This window comes from Punica granatum, chromosome 3 (genome assembly GCF_007655135.1).
Source record: "Punica granatum isolate Tunisia-2019 chromosome 3, ASM765513v2, whole genome shotgun sequence".
NCBI lineage: Eukaryota > Viridiplantae > Streptophyta > Magnoliopsida > Myrtales > Lythraceae > Punica > Punica granatum.
In genome coordinates, this window is record NC_045129.1 from 36,583,016 (window position 1) to 36,601,875 (window position 18,860).

The 18,860-nt window shown below is 33.4% G+C and overlaps 1 protein-coding gene and 1 long non-coding RNA gene across 2 annotated transcripts; one reads left to right on the forward strand and one right to left on the reverse strand.

The window, feature by feature from the left end:
* The first annotated feature begins 6,103 nt into the window (after positions 1-6,103).
* On the forward strand, positions 6,104-6,861 carry LOC116199959. The gene is made up of 2 exons (XR_004155622.1): positions 6,104-6,237; positions 6,516-6,861. It is a non-coding gene; the product is annotated as an uncharacterized LOC116199959 (long non-coding RNA).
* Positions 6,862-9,806: 2,945 nt separating this feature from the next.
* LOC116199906 (homeobox-leucine zipper protein ATHB-13-like) lies at positions 9,807-11,206 on the reverse strand. Its single transcript, XM_031530490.1, has 3 exons — positions 10,935-11,206; positions 10,422-10,834; positions 9,807-10,303 (listed from the first exon to the last, which is right to left on the reverse strand). The coding sequence occupies exons 1-3, from the start codon at positions 11,056-11,058 to the stop codon at positions 9,983-9,985; spliced, it is 858 nt and encodes a 285-aa protein (XP_031386350.1). The 5' UTR covers positions 11,059-11,206; the 3' UTR covers positions 9,807-9,982.
* Between the last annotated feature and the right edge of the window lie 7,654 nt (positions 11,207-18,860).

The following is an 18,860-nucleotide window of genomic DNA, read 5'->3' on the forward strand; positions in this document are numbered from 1 at the left end:
CCTTAGTTAATCCTACGATACATATCTTTCCAATCACATATATATAAATTCAAAATTAGTCCAGTCACAAGGATAATTCCGGTGGTCTAGTATATTCTTCTATATATATATATATATATATATATACAGTTCTCGGAGACTCGAATTCGAATGTAATTTATCAAGAGAAGTCGTGCCGTTCGACGATCAGAGATAAGGTCTACTGGATGGATGATCATGGCTCTGTTATCGTACCCAACGTCCTCGGGCTCACTTGCTATGCCACGTGGAGGAAGCTGCTGAATGACACGTGGATTTACAAGAGGGAAAATGAGCAATCTTGTCTGCTCTATTCTAGTCGGTCTTGGCTTTTCGAAAATCTTGATAGAATGGTGGAGCCTTGCCTATATAATATATACAAACACACAAACACACGAGAAACTATATATATACAAATTGGCCATCCCACTCACCCGTCTCTTTCTTGAAACAGAACAACTTGATGATCTCCCGCCAAAAACATTGCGTGGAGACCCGATTCAAAGATAAGGAAGGCTCAACCGTGCATCCCTCCCCCTATCGAAAATACATATCCTGGTTTCGAACAAGCATTAATAACATCAAAAAAAACAAAACTTATATGATCAATTTTAGTTAAGTAATATGAGGAGAGATGTTAATACGCATAAGATAGATTGTTTGTTCAATATGTCTTGCAGATATAGCAACCATTTTATACGAGCCCGTAATCTCTTTGACACGATGAATTTTTAGGATGATGATAGCTATTGTACGAAGAGATTAGAGTGGGATATAAGAAAAGGGATGCTTTTCTCGGGAGGGAATCGATCTTTCTTTTTTTTTCTTTTTTTCTTTTTTCGGAAAGAGAGATTTTTTTTTTGTTGGAAAAAAGAAAGATTAATAAAGGGAAAGTGGTGGACACACAGCTATAGCTCTACATAGGGTGAAATTTTTTTGGGGGGGGGGGGGGGGGGGGGGGGGGGGGGGGGGGGGGGGGGGGGTCGGTGATAATTTGTCCCACATTTGCAGCAGCCATCAAAGAGCAAGACGACCCAGAAAAAAAGACGCATAAAAAGACCATTTCTTTTGGAACCCTATAAAAAAAAAAAAAAGAGGAAGAAGTTAATCAATTTTCATATCTTCAAAAGCATATGAAAATCAAAATTATTCATTGAAGTGAGTTAAAATAAATTAAAGCGCTGCACCCCACATAAGCCCGGGTTTTCAAAAAGAAATATCCTCCATTATGCCATAAGAATTTGTCGATATTGCCTCGATTTAATATGCGATGACCTCCTAATGGTCCAACATGTGGGCAGCTGATTGACTTCTAGCTTTGTTGCTGATGGAATCGTGAATGTGATCTCAAAAGAAAGTTTTTCTTTTTACCCTTTACCAACACTGTAGCAATCCACTTAATTGATAGTTGCCTGTATCGAGCGATCGTTTTCTGGAAGGCTCATTCCGTGTTAACTTAAGCACGAGACGTTCTTTGCCTTTTATTAAAGTCTACACTGTTCTATAGTTACGTGTGTGAACTGATGAGATAAATATATATAGCATGATAGAACCAATCTTTTCAATCACGGCCTAAATGATGCGGAAAGAAAGCGGCCACTGAATAACTTTAGAAACATTGAACCACATGAAAAATCACTTCGTGATAATTGATTAGCTTGATTTTTGCATCGAGGCATAATCAAACACATGGGCAAGAAGAGAAGGATCGATGCATCTTTCCTTTTACTGACCAAGTCCAAATGGAAAACCGAGACTGCTCGGATTAATATTGATCGGTTCGAGAATAATTTAGTTTAAAATGTGTGTGCGCTTGTGCTATACACCACAAAGGGCTAATAAAATCTCAATGTCATCTCCGGCCCGGCGCATCATCAATTCAAGTACATTACCCACTGGAGAAATTCAAGAAATTCAAAATTGATGATTGTCATATATTGGGGGACCCTTTTAAAAGTGGACTACTACTGTGAGTCTGATAGAACCTTTCAGTGCGACATACACACATATATATAGCCAAATGCAATGGGCTCGAGATTTGACTGCTGCCACCAATTTTTCAATCCCCACCTCCATAATGAAAGTGGGGAAAATTATATACATTTTTATCTTATATATATTTATCAAAAAAAATATAGATATATATATAAATATATATTGTGTATGTTTCTATATGGTATTACATCACTGAGGCATCAATTCATTCAAAGGAAAATCAAGAAGATGCCAATTTAAAAGGATTATACTTAGGGAGGAAAAAGAAGATGAAAATTCCAGCACACTTTATAGGCTAAAGTAGGGTTTTGATAATATATTTTGGATGGAAAAGAGAGAAACTTGACCCATAATAGATCATGAAAAAAATGCATATAACTTTAAATAACGTTAAATTTACGTACATAGATATTACTGTAGAAAACTTTCAAGTCATATTTACTGATTTAATATCGTATAATATGTCGTGCTGCTAGTTCTTTTCTTTCGATTCGTGATGATCATGGATAACTTTTCCATGCCCGGAGAAAAAAAAGGAAGAAGAGGAAAAAAAGGGGCCAATTCTTTCTGATGTAAAACTAATTAGCAATGAGCAATTAACATGGATTGATTCATGTAATTCGACACATATTTATCTTAAAGGTTTCTAATTCGAGTTTTAGTGAATAGAGAAAATTCACACTCTGGAGACTTTTACCTCTTAATAGGTTGATTCGACTCGGATCTAAATTAATTGGGGTCCATTAAGCTTACAAATTTCAAGTTGCGCATATAAAAAAAAAATTTGCAGTGAGCAAGCATGAATGGTGGCATGGTGGAAATGGGCTAATTAAATTTTCAAATTTCAAGTAGTGCATGTTAAAAAAAAAATTGGAGTGAGCAAGCATGCATGGTGGCATGACTGCATGGGTGGGGATGTTGAGTGAGATGAGGTGCGGTCCAATTTTCGAAAGAGATTGATTATATGTAAGTTTGGGGGAAAATGGGGATGTGGGGCCAATTAATCTAAATTTTCTTTTGATTAATCTATGATTCTAGGGAGAGCGTCCCGCTGCCCAATGGCCAGCTTCCAACTCTTCATCTCATTCCCTCTATTGACTTTTCTGGTTTTTTCTTTTTTTTTTTGGGTAAACAATTTTTGTGGTCATTTTTGGAAATAAAATTAAGGAAAAGATATAGGGTAATAAACACGTGGGCCTTTTGGGTTAATCATGTTTTATATGGTCTACATAAGAAGCCAAAGCAAATGATTATACCTACAAAAAATTTTCAAGGGTATATGTGTAATTAAAGCTTGATTGCTATTAGGAAATTGAGAAAATTCCAACATTGAGACCATTCATAAATCTTAAATTTATCGAGAATTCTCGTCAATTATTCTCATATAAGTGAAAAAAATATTTGTTAGGAAATTTTTCCATAATACATCCATGTTTTCAAACCATAATTAAAAAGATATTAATTGAAACGGCTTCAAGTCACCATCACAGAACTTTTCTCTTTGTAAAAACTACATATATTTTTTAGGATCGACTCAAAGTTCCGACTCTATTTGAGCGTGTGAGGGGTTCATGAGGAGTAAATAAAAATATATTTTTTTTTCAAATGAGGGTACAAACACAAGAAATTTTATCAAAATTGAAAAAAATAATATATAAATTTTCTTAAAATGTCAAAAATTTAGATGAAACGACTACCCTTAGTTCAGATATCTATTTCTATATATTTTCAACGTGCAACACACGGAAACGGTACTTTTTTTTGTTAGTTTTCAAAATATAGCACTTTCCGTTAATTCACAAGGGTGAATATATTCTATCAAGAGAATAGTTTGAAAATTGGATTTTGTTAGAATGTATTTGCATATATATATGCCTTCATAAAATATAAAGAATGTCTTTGGAATAAAGGAAATAAAAGAGGAAAAATTATCTCCGGGAAGGGAAAGAAATCGCAAAATTAATTATAAATTATAAATGAACTTCTAAAAGTTGAAATGATATTCTAAAACCAATATTTAATATAAGATAACTTTGTAATTATCATTATGAAAATATGCGTTTAATCAATAGGTGCACGCTCAATAACCAACATCTATATTCTCTCTAATTATCACATGATTACCACAAAGGGAAAAGGTTGTCCCCAGACTTTAAGAAATAGCCGCACCATGGGAACCTTTTTCAATAGAAAAGATCATCCATACAATCATATACTTATGTGCAAAACCTACTTAATCCCTTATGCATGATTAAGTACATGTGCTATATCGAATTTTTGTCTTCTTGTCTATGCGAACTGATGACAATTTTTTTTTTATGAGATCATGAGTTGTGCCCAACTTATTGACTGAGATATGTCCTCTTTTTATTGTCGATCAATGACTTGTCCTAACCACAAAATACTTCTCAATTGATTTTTTTTAAAATTTTACAATATTGAATCATTAATAAAGTCTGCTACCTGATAGCTCAGTTTGGCGATTGCATATGCACCTTGTAGATGAAACGATGGCAATCGAGTAGCTAAGAAAGGCCAAAATTTTATTTCAAGATAGGCCCCAATTTTTTGTTTATTTACCACTCTTTAATCATTTCTTTCGAAAATAAGGGAAACACATAAGTCTAGCAAAAGGAAAGGTAATAAAGCTAAATAAATGGACATATATGTCTCGCTGGTAAGGACTAAACTCAAGACCTCTTGATTCCGGAGGGCGCTTTGTGTCACTGCACCAATACCATTTTCTCTCTTTAATCATTTTCTTTTAGACTTAATCCAAAGACACTAACAAAAAGTGGACACAAGCTAAGGTCGAAGAAGATTTATAAGGCTGAAAAAGGGAACGTCTGTGTTGCCTACAAAAAACAAAAAAAAGTTTGATTCACGACAAAGAAAGTGGATAGACAAATATACTTTCGACCCTCCTTTTTTTTCCAATATATACTTTCTATATTCTTTTAAGTTGCGTTATTATGTCCTTAGAACATAAAATAAGCAAGTATATAGGTAAATAGCGCATCTATCCTGCAAATCGGGTAACCTGCCGATCAATCGGTCAAACAATACAAAGATTAATTTAGCTAGCCAGATACAAAATTGATAATGACATGAACTTATTAGCCGAAAAAGAAGATGAACTTCTCTCTTTAAAACACATCTGGAAAATTACAAAATTCAGATTATTTTTCTATATGTTTTAAGGTCGCATCGCATATATTCCATGGTTCCGCGTAAAAGAAAGAACTAGAAAAGAAACAAAGAAGAAAGGACCCACGTGTGGAAAAAAGAAAAAAACCCTTCGGAACTTTTGTAAGAGCTTTGTATGTATATATATGCTCCAGCTTTAGTAAAATGTTCGAGTTTCAAACTTGAGATTCTCTATAGGTCCATTAAACTTAAATGCATATGATCAGCACGCAACCTATTGCAGAGTTCGACTCTTGGGATTAACTGTTAACTTGCGTATATTTGCAGCTCAAATTTGAAACTCACTAGCTAGAAACATCACGCGACTTGAACTAATAAGCCAATTACATCTATGAACAAGGATTGATGTTAGACAATAAATTAAATCTATTTTGTGATCTTACTGAAAAAACTTGCGTGATTAAATTAATTTGGTGCAAATTATGCTTTTAGATCTCCACTTAGGAACTTACTCCCTAGACTTAGGGAATGTATATATATATATATATATATACACACACACTATTTGATATGAATATTTGGTTGTTGTCCTTTTTTTTTTTTTTTGGTAGGGGTGGTTCATGGTTGCACTTTCATTGATTTGGTCGATACTGAATGTATCTGTAGTATATATATACATTCTCATATTGTGTACGTGATTGGAGACATTCTCAATACAAGGAGAAGATTCTTCCCCTAGACTTTGCAACGTGACTTCATTCCCTTTCTTTATCTTTTTCCTGCAAAGCGCTGTACTAAGACAGAGAGAATTGAGGATCCTATGCAACACTCACATTATATATATATATATATATATATATATATATATTATTCTGTGTACTATTTGTATATATATTTATAACAGTATATATGTGACATTTTCATCACTTCACTTGGTATTTCCATCTGTCTAAGGAAATAGGTACAATCCCCAAAGATTCTCTGCTCCTATGCGGACCCTCTAACTTTGTTCTGTGTTGAGGAACGTGGACTCATCGACCAACTGGGATCGGTTCCAACACATAGAGGGAGATTGTGGTAAGTTATCGTTCATATTAATGCAAATTATGCAATGTAACATATATGACCAACCGGTTAACTCCATAAAGGATCCATCTGATGCAATCATGGTTATAGAAGTATTTTACTATATAAGCTGTATCATAACCTAATGAATCTGTTGTCGCCAAACGCCAGCTAATATTGTAGCATGTACGTCTATCTAAAATGTGAATAATATGTACTTATAACTTCTAACCCCCTTTTTTGCCCCATAACGGTGTAACAATACAATATGTGATGATCACCGTGAGCAGAATGGTTTAGCGATACGTAAAATATTGAATCATGGCATCAATCAAGGGAAGTCAAGTTGCAGAAGTTGGACAATTGAGCCCATTTCCGTGTTGACTAAACGGACGGTGGAAGAAGATTAGAATTCAACATCCTAGCACTAATGCCTTACCCCACTTTACTTACGGGTTTTTTCTTTTTTTTGGTAAATATCATTTTTGCTTTTGGTAGTGAGTTTAAATCCCAAATGGGAGGTCATAAAGCTTTGGTTCGAGACGTTGAGCTTTGGTTAATCCAAATTAGTTAATAGTGACTGGATGTGTATTTTGAGAAAGTAATATATATGCGAACTGGCTGGCGAATTATGTATTTTCACTTCCGCTGGGAGTTCATATATTGAGCATTTGTCCTCATAGGCTTTGACCTTCTCTTGCTCGGGGATATTGGTATAAGGGCCATCATACCCCGTCTATGTAGTGCTTAGTTCTAATTCACAAAATAAAAAAAAATAAAAATTCCCATGGGTTAGATGCGACGGTATGTTAATCTACATACATGCCCTTATGTAAACGTACAAATATTGAATATATGTGTCGATATTGTTACATATATACAAGTCACATTCTCAAGAGTTGGGTCATCATCGTCTCCTCTCCTTTAACATCTTCCGATAAAGTCCATGACATGAATGAATAGTTGGAGAAACCCTAAGAAATAATACTTTGCCTTGTCATCAATAGTATCTCAACGTACCTAGCAGAGTACTGTCCCTCTTCCTGAGTTCCCTTAAGCCCCATGCTCCTTGTTGTCTTGCCTTTTATCAGGAAACCCTAGTCATGTACGTATGTTCTATCACTTACATATATATTAATCCATTGTCAGTCCCAATATTTCGAGAACATTATTATATTATCGTCAGAAATATTTAGAGATGATGAACATGGTCAAAAGTCCTCTGCAGTTTCATCTCTTTCGAGAGAGGTCGGTCCATATACATATATCACATATATCATCGTTTATGAATATAATATATAAACACGAACACACCACACACATATATAAATTCCCATCTTTTGCTTTTGCACTCTTACACACTCTGCCCAAGTTTAAACAAGGCATGGGGCACAAATGAATACTAGTCATATAGTATATGGGGCCTAGCAAAATGGTGATCATATTGCCAAGCTTTTCATGATAAAGAAAAAAAAAAAGCAAACATTCTTCAACAATTTACGAATATGTATATATTGAAATCATCTTTTTCGTAAGCGATCCATTTGTCATATTAGGATAGAGTCCTAGCTTGAATAAAAAAACATTCAACAGTTCAAGTCCAAAGATGTTTGTCATTGGAGAATAATTGAAATATATGACATATTGGCTCTGGCAATTTCAATGTCTTCATGCAACGATTACCCCAAAAAAAAAAGAAAAAAAAAAGAAAGAGGGCCCTCGTGCAACTCAATGGGCTGGAGCCCACCATATGTTCTTCAATGGGCCTAGCTCACGATCTGAACTTGGGCTTACAATTGGATCCATGGAATGATGAGCTACTGTGGCTTCTTACGTATTATTGTCGACCAGCTGACATGACGCGAGTAATATTAACAAGCTTAGCTCGAGCCATTCAAAGTACCCAATCATTTATTTTTTGGCTCAAATACGGCTCGTGTGGCTTCAGCTGTCCGCGTGTCTCGTATTTGGCCATAGGGACCCGTTTGAATATTAATGCTCAGCTCAAGCCAATATCCAAACCAAACCGTGTGTGGATGAATGAACCCCCTGGTAAGATTAATCTAATTGAAACGGTATAATCAGGAAAAAGAGCTTGTAAATAACACTATGAACATTTAAAAAATAAAAATTGAAAAATTGTTCGTAGTGCAGTGTCGACGCTCCTAACTCAAAATCAAGAGGTGTGATTTCAATTATTATCTTTGAAATTTCTCTACCCTTTTATTTCCCCTTTTCTTATCCTTACTGACCTATAGGCCTCTTTTATATTAGAAAAAAGAAAAACTGTATTATCTCATAAATAATTATTAAATGTCTTATATATTTAATGACCTACAAATTTCTGTCCAAAAAACAAAAGACGGAAAGATCTGCAAATAGTAAATGATTTCCACTAACACCCACACATCACTGATAGAAAAATAAACACCAACTTGTCCGAAGAAATGAGAAATTTGAATTAATTACTTTTGTCAGCGGAAACTCCAAAATAATTTTTTTTAAAAAGCCAGAGGGTATTTATATATATTAATCAGCACATGATCCCATGAGAAAGATCTTCTGAGGATTCCATATTTAAAATGGAAGAATCTATATCTAATTTTCAGATTTTGGTAGTTGTTGCCAACAAAATGTGACATATGAAATGCCCCCAACTTTCTTCACGTGGATATTAAATAGTATATCCCATATTTCATCTCGTTGTTTTCTTTTTAATCATAAAAATCGGTTAGAATTAGTTTAGCGATACGGTAGAAACTTAAATAAACTAAGATTACTATCCACATTGTGGGCCATCCATGTGGGCTTTGAGTTTCGAAACAGAAAGAACCGTCCAAAAGATATTATTCACTTTGAGCACAACTCTCTCGAAATGTCCTATGGAAAAGACATTGAAACTAGAAACCCGGACATATTGAATTCCTAGCAAGAACAATTGACGATGGTTATCTACAGTTTCATATACTATAAAAGCAAAAGTTTTATGTGGCGTTTGATAATGGAGTTGAGTTTAACTTCACTCTACTCCATATATATATATATATATATATATATATATATATAAAAGTGGGGTTGTAGTAATAGTTATAAAAATTATGTGTGAGAATTTATTATTAAATTAAGAAAGAAGATAAAAAAATAATGATTGTGTTGTTAAATTGTGGAGAAAATAATGAATAGTTGAGATAATTTAGTATTAAATAATTAATTGTAATGATAGTTAAGAAAAAGTATGTGAGAGAGTTTATTATTATATTGAAGAAAAAGATAAAAAAAATAATAATTGTGTTGTTAAATTGAAGAAAAAGTCAAGTTAAGTTAAGTGAAGTAAATTATACTCCATAAACAAACAAATCATTAATCATTTCATGCATGCTTGCTGGCATTCATTTGTATTATAGCTCATCCATGGTGATGTGTGTAAGATTTCACACTTTCGTTGGTCGGGAACTTATCTTTTGCCTCGCTAGTTTATTAATTCCTATTTGTTGATTTTATTGTTTATACTGAAATGTATAACTGACTCATGGTTCGTTGCTATGATTTTAATTAATAATATATCGATTCGAGTTTTCAAATATAGCAATGTCCAAAGAGATATGATTTGAACATATTACACCACCAAGAGAGACAGTAGAATTACCAATTCAAGGACTTAAAAGGAAAAGGGAAAATTTAAGGAATGAACAAACAAAGAAAAGTGCTATATATATGTCGTCCGAGGACCAAAACCCCAATTTATCCGGCCTTAGTTTCAACTGAGATGCTGCTGCTGTTGCTCGAACCATGGCCAAAGTCCCGACTGATGATCGTTATTGATGCCACCGAATATGTTGCTGAATCTAGTTGATGAAGGAAACAGTTGTCTGCTGACCGGGTTTTGATGTTGATGATGATGACGAGCATGTTCATGCTCTTGATCGATAACAGGCGGCCTTGTAGATACGTTTAGTCTAAGAAGGTCGGAACTGTTCTCTCTCGATGACCTGTTGCTTCCACAGCCCTCAGTTTCTTTGTTTAGGTTGATTGATTCATAATGAGTTGCTGAGTCTCTAACACCTTTCAGTGCCATTATCTGCAAAAAAGAGGGGAAAAAAAAAAAAGAAGTCGTCATATGGTTAGCTGATCGATCGATGGACATAATTGCTGATCCGAAGTCGTTCGACCAACTTTCAGATCAGAGATGTTATTACCTCCTCGTGGAGCTTTTGGTTCTGAGCCTGAAGAGCATCGTTATCGGCCCTGATGGAATCGAACTGTCGCTTGAGGAGGTCATAGTCCTTCTCCAGCTGCTTAGTCTTCCACCGAGCCCGTCGGTTCTGGAACCAGATGGCGACCTGCCTGGGCTGAAGGCCTAGAGCCTTGGCAAGCTGCAGCTTCCTCTCGGGGTCAAGCTTGTTCCCCAACTCGAAGCTCTTTTCCAGTGCCTTCACCTGCTCCATGTTCAGCCTGATCTTCTTCTTCTCCCCTAGGGTATGTGATGACCCGTCGTCTTCCGAGAGGTCCTCGTGGTCCATCCCGTTAGGCGATTCTAGTTGTCCACAACCTTCGAATCCCGGAAATGTCATCGATGGTGATCGTTTCCCCAGAAGGGTTGCTCCAAGTCCTGCAGTATCCAGAAAAAGTCATTATGATACATAACTGTAACAAATTCAGACCGTACAGAAATAAGAGGGAACTTAACGATTAATCGACCAACATAGTACCATGACACTGATCTTGAGGCATCCAACAGGTAAGAATCTGATTGGAATTGGTGGAAGGATGGTGATGGTCTTGATCATCTTCATGGGGAGGTTGGAGCATGAAATTAGTGGGGAAGAAGTCCATCCTCTCTCTCTCTCTCTCTCTCTCCCAATTACTAGCTAGAGCTGAGAAGTTCTCTATCTAGTACAATGGTTGGTTTGTGCATAGTATTCTTATCCATGCCAGGGTGAGAGAGAGAGAAGGCCTTCAGCCTTCAGGGTGGCCAATAAGGGGAGAGAGAGAAATATATATATATATATATATATATAGGGGACAGACCCTAATTGCATTATCAAAACAATTACAGATTAGTGCAATCATCACATGAAATCTTAGCTAGTTGACATAGAAAGATGTTAAAACATAATGACTTTCTTGTTCATAGAATTGGATGACTTTTACATAGCTTGGACTATGTTAGCTAAAAGACATGCATTCGACTGAATAATCGTTAATCAAAATATATTACGTGGCTAGATTGAAAAAGATCCGGTACTTCATATCGAGATGACAATGACTCTTCAAATTTTTTCAGTTTATTTACGTATATATATTACTCTCGCGACTGACATGTAGAGGTGAAGTCTTCATGGGTTGGGCAGCTGGACGGTTGTTGGTATGTAGTAGTATTTCCTTACCTTGTAAATATATAGTTAGAATATTTAAATTCAATTTACAGAGGAACTAATAAATGATATATATATTATAATGACACTCATCCTCAATTCGGAACCAATCAACAGATTTTAGGATAAATTTTTATTAGCATGGCTTCGTGTACGATCGGGAGAGGAAGAAGAGTGGGAGGATGAGTACAATTTGGAGGGGGGCAGAGGCTGCTTCCCCACCCACAAACATGATTGATGCAAACCTCTCCCTCCCCTCAATCCACCCCCTCAGCTTTGAGCTTCTCCTTTGTGTCCAAGGAAAGATGAAAGAAAAGTGATAGCATATCCTTATCATCGATGCGATATGTCCCTGTGCACGTACACATGTCCACATGTCCGAAATAGAGGTACACCGAATGAAATCCAATGCATCAATATGTATTAACTTTGTAGATGTTTGGAGAAGACTGTCGAATATTGTATGTTCGTACGTATGTATGTATATATATTCGAAAATGAAAGCTTCCCAATGAGTAGAGATATCTATGCATGATCGACCCTTACATTAAATTAATCGAATATCTTCTCGATATAACTTATGCTTCCTCTTATTTAAAGGAGAATCTACCTGGAAGAGCAAGAAGGCGGCTAGCTAGCTAATGGCAGAAACCATGTTAGGAGATGTAGGCTAGCTAGGTCATTTATATTACATAAATAGATGTATATTGAATATATTATGATATATATATATATATATAGGTGTATATGTGCATGTGTGGTATGCATATCCTCCATGCATAATAAAAGCGTAATAATTAGCTGCCTCATTCTACGACAGGGATGTGTCTAGAAACACTGGTGGCTCCCATCAATCTGTCTATTCTGGGATGATGAATGGGGTCATGACCCACTGAATATTTTCACTTGACAAAAATACGTACTTATATCGTTCAATTCAGACTATAAATAACGAAATAATTAAATTGACATTTTAGTTTTTATAAAAGATATCTATCTCTAGAAATTGAATCTCGAAAGATTTTTCGCAGACAAATTAGTCTCGTCATTTGAAACGTTAGTACAAACTAATCTCACCGTATGAAACATTTGTTGTATTTATATTATAGTTTTAAATAAATAGGAAAAAAAGACAAGCAGAGTGTCTCTCTCTCTCCATAACATGGCTTTGTTAGTTGGAAGCTAAAGCAGAAACCTCACTGGAATGTGGGGTTGGATCCATGTTCTTCTTTCGAAGCCCCAATTTGCCCCAATTTTATTCACAATCAAATTAAAATCTTTGTTTGTTTTTTTTAATTCGTTGCCTTGCATGTTCGATAAAGAAAAACAAAGCTGAATCTTCTTCTTGATCACATGCATGCTCGCTCCACTCCTACATGCTTTTGACGAGTTCAGCTTAATTAACCCTGGTTCGCATGTGGCTTCTCTTGTTCCTGAGTTGACATCACTCTTTCCCTAATTCCAATTTCATTAATTTAATAATATAAGTTTATTAATTTGTGATTTGAAATTCTCCAAAGGGATGCTTTAATCAATTCTGCTTTGGATGTACAGTCTAATATCTTGAAACCCAATAGGTTCCAACTAATTTAATTTAAGCAAGATCAATTTACTAAAAAATAAAATTATTCCAAAGTGAATTTTTCTCATTCACGAGTCTCAAACAGTAAATTTTATTTAAGGGAAACAAAGTGTCGAATCATTTAAATCAATTCATTTTGATACTTTAATCAATTTTCAGTTGTGGAGAGAGATCAGAGCTAAGGATTGAGGAGTTGATGCGAAGGCTAGCTACTGGCATGTCATATGTACAATAATCTCTCATATATGAAACGCCGATGAAAATGAGGAATTTAATGAAATTTATCAAAAATAGGCCTTGCGGCGTGTCATACGTTGTCGATCCTGTCAACGTCGTTGTATATCATCCATGAATTAACCATCTGCTGCCCCTCATTGGTTCAAACTTTGTTGATACATCAGCCATAAATCAACCTTTTAATTTTTATATCTTAAAGAAACCTCTTGCATTTCTTTAATATATATATATATATATATTAACTAATTAGTAAATACCTACAAAATTCGTATATCCAGAAAAAATGGAATTAAAAAAAAATGAAGCTGAGGGTTGAATAGACGGAGGCTTCCAAATGAAGCAATATGACCATCCTGACTATATATCTGTTATAAATAAATGAAGTTTCTCAAATATGAAGCTAAATCTGATTTGACAAAAAGAAAAAAAAAAGATATATATGTTGTATAATAAATTTTAAAATTATTTACTAATAATAATTAATTAAAATAAAAATGACGATTAGAAACAAAATTGATACAAACGGTAAGAATATGGAAGCTTTTGGAAGAATGACATTATTATTTGGTTCAATGTTGACCGCTGTGATAATTATTAGCAATATTAACCACTAATAACAATAATACTATTATCAAATATATGGTCAAATAGACCTCTTGAATTGTCTTTAATTGAACTTTAGTGTTCCTCGCAAATTTTTTGCTGTCTAAAGTGAGATTACATAAGAATTTGTATTTGGTTTAATGTTGACCGTTGTGATAATTATTAGCAATATTAACTACTAATTAATAACAATAATACTATTATCAATTAAAGCTTTATCATTATTTGGTCAAAGAGACCTCTTGATTTGTCTTTAATTGAATGTTAGTGTTCCTTGCAAATTTTTTGCTATATAAACTGAGATTACATAAGAATTTGTATTGTACCAGAAGTAATATTGAGATACGTGCAACTCTATTTTCTATATACTTTTACTGGTTTGGTTCTAGTTAGAGATATCGTGTTTACACCCATGACTACTCTTTGTGGGCATTGTACCGGGATTAGATAATTTCGTTGAAGTCGCGCTGTAATTTTGCGAGGAATTATCTATCATCAAGAGAATTTCCTAGAAATGTCTTGCTCACTCATCGTTTTCAATTATTTGTGTTTTCCGTTAAATTATATCTCATGTTGATGTGTTAGACAAGTTTATTCCCTGTAATTACAATTTCTTAATATTATAATATTTAAAGATAAATCCATTTTTCTAAATTTATTTATAATTCTCTATATCTCGAAATTTTCTACTGAGGATAGGTAATTTTTCCTCGTGATTTGTTTTCTTTGTTTGAGATATGGAGAATTGGATTAATTGTTTTTGATAAAATACAAGCATTTGTTATGGTTGTTTCATGCACAAAGGTGTTGGTTTACGCTCTAGATTAAACAATATATTTTCAAACCCAAAACAAATGTGCTTTCGATTTCACTTTGAGAATTTCTTTCATACATGTTGGTGGTTTGATTTATATCAAAAATAGAGACAAACACAGATTAAAAAAATAAAAAATAAAATAAAGAGAGATGGTGTTGAGGATGAGAGCACACAGTGAAGGGCCTCTTCAGACAGTTTCTCCGTGAGCTCAAGGAAGATGATACGCAAAGGTTCCATGGCGGAGATTCTTCAAGCAAGTCAAAAAATGAAAATAAACGGGGGGAAGCATACTGTAAGTTCGATGAGACATGCATAAATACTGTTAACCCACGATTTGAAAAAGAGCCATGTGATTTGTATATTGTCGAGGTATGTTTTTAATATTTTTAACAAACTCAATTCGGATTCTGGAACAAGAGCCTATAAGTCAGGTGAGTAATTATGCAACAGTGGCAGTGTCGGGTAAGGCCGTGCAATTTCCTGATTAGTTTGCTTCAAGTAATTTTTGGCTATTTTCTGGATAAGGGATGTGTAATTATAAAATGTCGGCTTATTTGAGGTATTACTTTCTTGCATGTGATTGTTTTACTTCGATAATATTCTCCATATGATTTTGAACTCTGAAAATTATAAAGTTAAAAGAATTGAGGCAATCAGATTTCACTGGACTTACACATGAACAGCAACAAAAGGATAATAATTTCAAGTATCTGCATATATTTAGAGATGTGTTAAATTAATTGTTTCGTATATAGTATTGTGTAATGTGCTACCGTCAAATGAAATTAAAGTTTGAAAAGTCCTATTATATATATATATATATATATATATATATATATCTCTGTGTGTGGGGTATTTGTATTTTTATGCATTGAATCTGATGATGGTGTTCGTTTAAATCTGGTGCAATGGAGATGCCTTTTATTGTGTCAATTAAGTCTTGATTATTTTTCATTTATATAAAGACGTGCTGCCTCATATGCTGTATATATAGTCCTGCCATAAACACCTTTGGTGATCTTCTCTATTTGTTTTAGACCAATTTGAATATATTTATTTGATTTTGCATTAATTCTGGTTAAAAGAAAAACCATCAGTACGAACTATTATTGGATTGATATATGAAACTCATGGAATTTTTAATGGGCATATCATTGGTTGAGGACTGAGGCATCCATTTATATGATGCATGATGATTGACTTACAATGATAAACAAAGTATGCTCTATTGAGGATTCACGTACTGTGGAAAAGTGTAAAGAGATGACTTATTTGGTTTGAAAAATTTTGAGATGACCAATTCCATGATCCTTGACATGTGTGAGTTAGCATTTTATGGTATGAAATTTTATATATGAATTTTAGTTTCCGAACTTTAAGCATGAATTGCTTTTATTAATAAAGCCAGTTGGTCATGGGATTTCATATCTTGACATAACTAATATTATAAGTTTTGTTGGTGCACGTGATGACCATATGAGTATTTTCCTAGAGATCTTATAATGAACGACTTGAAAAGTCGCAAGGAGATAATACGTGAATGAGAAAGAGTGCGATCAATAGAGGATTGGAGCCTCTACAAGAATTTTCATCTTGTGAAAAGGTGTGTGTATGGAAAGGTGCGCAATAAGGAGGTACGTACAAATTAAATTAAATTAAGACTAAAAACGAGTCTAGTGAGACAAGTATATTGAGATGAGATAAATATATATATATATAATACCCACGATATATGCTTATTAATCCTCCTATAAGGGGAAGAATTATAAAATCATGAGAGATATGAGAATATTACCAAATTATGAAAATAGTCTGAATGAATCCTACCATCTTTACATCGATGCCACTAAATGAAAGAATTGACTCCTTGAATGGAAATTAAGTTTGGAGGGTTCAAGGGCTTTTCGCTATGGACTATACATGAAGTGTAATATGTGTTTACATTTCCAGTGCATTATTATGGATTGTGAGAAATAGTTGAGGTAATTTCAAAAGTCCGGTACCTTATTTAATGTACCGAATTTTCATAATGAGAAAGCCTAGACATTTGTCCTTAATAGTCTCATAACTTTTATAGTAGAGTGCTAGAGTGGTTATTGATACTATTGATGAGACTGTCTAAACAAGTATGGAAGAGAGAGGCCGCTTCCCACGGATTTCTCTAGTAAATCCTAGAGTACTTGCGAGACCGGAATAGTGCAAAGCCGTATTGTATTGCCATATTGAACTAGAACTCATGTATAGTGTGAACTAAGTTCTTTGAATTTATGTTCTAACTTGCGGTTCAAGCCCTAGGCCACCGTCAGGCTATGCACTATACAATAACCCGAATATTTTATTTTCTTTATATATATATATATATATTTGTGTTTATACTATTATTATTAGTAAATAAGTGGGGATTGTTGTATAATAAATTATAAAAGTATTTACTAATAATAATTAATTAAAATAAAAATGACTATTAAAAACAAAATTAATACAAACGGTAAGATTATTGAAGCTTTGGAAGAATGACATTATTTGATTCAATGTTGACCGTTGTGATAATTATTAGCAATATTAACTACTAATTAATAACAATAATACTATTATCAATTAAAATTTGATCATTATTAGGTCAAATAGACCTCTTGAATTGTCTTTAATAGAACGTTAGTGTTCCTTGCAAATTTTTTGCTATATAAACTGAGATTACATAAGAATTTGTATTGTACCAGAAGTAATATTGAGATACGTGCAACTCTATTTTCTATATACTTTTACGAGTTTGGTTCTAGTTAGAGAGTGTCGTGTTTACAACCATGACTACTTTTTGTAGGCATTTTATCCCGGGGTTAGATAATTCCGTTGAAACTGCACTGTAATTTTGTCAGGAATTATCTAATCATGAAGAGAGTTTCCTAGAAACGCCTTGCCCACTAATAATTTTCAATTATTTGTGTTTTTCATTAAATTATATCTCTTATGTTGATGTGTTACACAAGTTTATTCCTTGTAATTGCAATTTCTTAGTATTATAATATTTAAAGACAAATCCATTTTTCTAAATTTATTTATAATTCTCTATATCTCGAAATTTTTTACAACAATATATCTATCTATATTCTTATAAAAGAAGAAAGAAATTCCTTAGTCTAACTTTTTTATTTTCATTTTTACCCAGATAATTTATGTTACATTATTTAGTGGCTATTAGATAAATGGCGTAACTATGAATTTACACGAAAAACTACTTCTCTCTCACATTTTTCTCTCCCTCCCTCTTCTCTCTCTTTCTCTTGACTAACTAATCGACCATTGCTCGCAGTGGTTCTTTTTTTCAATTTATTATTATTTTTTAATGAAGGATCACAAGATATAATTAAGATTAAGAAATAAAATATAAATGGGATTTGACAAAATTAATGCTGAAAGCTACCAAACGAATGGATTTCATATAAATTTATTTTCATATTGGGTGCGTGGTATGCGTGGATCACCGTCTAGTATATATAGTATATACTATATATATATATATATATATGAAGTTAAAGATGAAATTAAGGATAAATGGCATAACCCTAAAAAGCCTATATATGAAGTTAAAGATAAATGGCGTAACCCTAAAAACCCTATATATATATATATATATATATATATATATATTTAAAGATAATAAGAATCTAATTTTCAGAAAATAAAAATTAACAAGAAATTATTACTTGAATGTTTAAGTTACAATCTATATCTATATATACATAGAAAAATTCACTTGAATTGCAATAAGTGCTCTTAAGTTGAATCAATTGAAAAATAGAAAAAAATAATTTTCAATGTTAGAAATTAAAAAATCCTTAAAGATATAACAAATTTATCATAATTGTAAATATTTATATGTATTTGAGTGCAACAAATACAATTATGTGTGGAATTACAAGTAGCTAAAACCCTTTAATAATTAAAAGATTTTTCTTTCTGTAAATGGACTATATTTAACAACAACAAAAAATTAAATGAGAATCAATTCCTAAAATTAAAC

What these genes read in the sequence shown, in the direction of transcription:
- LOC116199906 (XM_031530490.1), bottom strand. Translation starts at nt 11,058, where the DNA reads ATGGACTTCTTCCCCACTAATTTCATGCTCCAACCTCCCCATGAAGAT. An exon ending in GCCTCAAGATCAGTGTCATG is followed by an intron (nt 10,835 to 10,934) that starts GTACTATGTTGG and finishes TGGATACTGCAG; the next exon opens with GACTTGGAGCAACCCTTCTG. An exon ending in ACCAAAAGCTCCACGAGGAG is followed by an intron (nt 10,304 to 10,421) that starts GTAATAACATCT and finishes TCTTTTTTGCAG; the next exon opens with ATAATGGCACTGAAAGGTGT.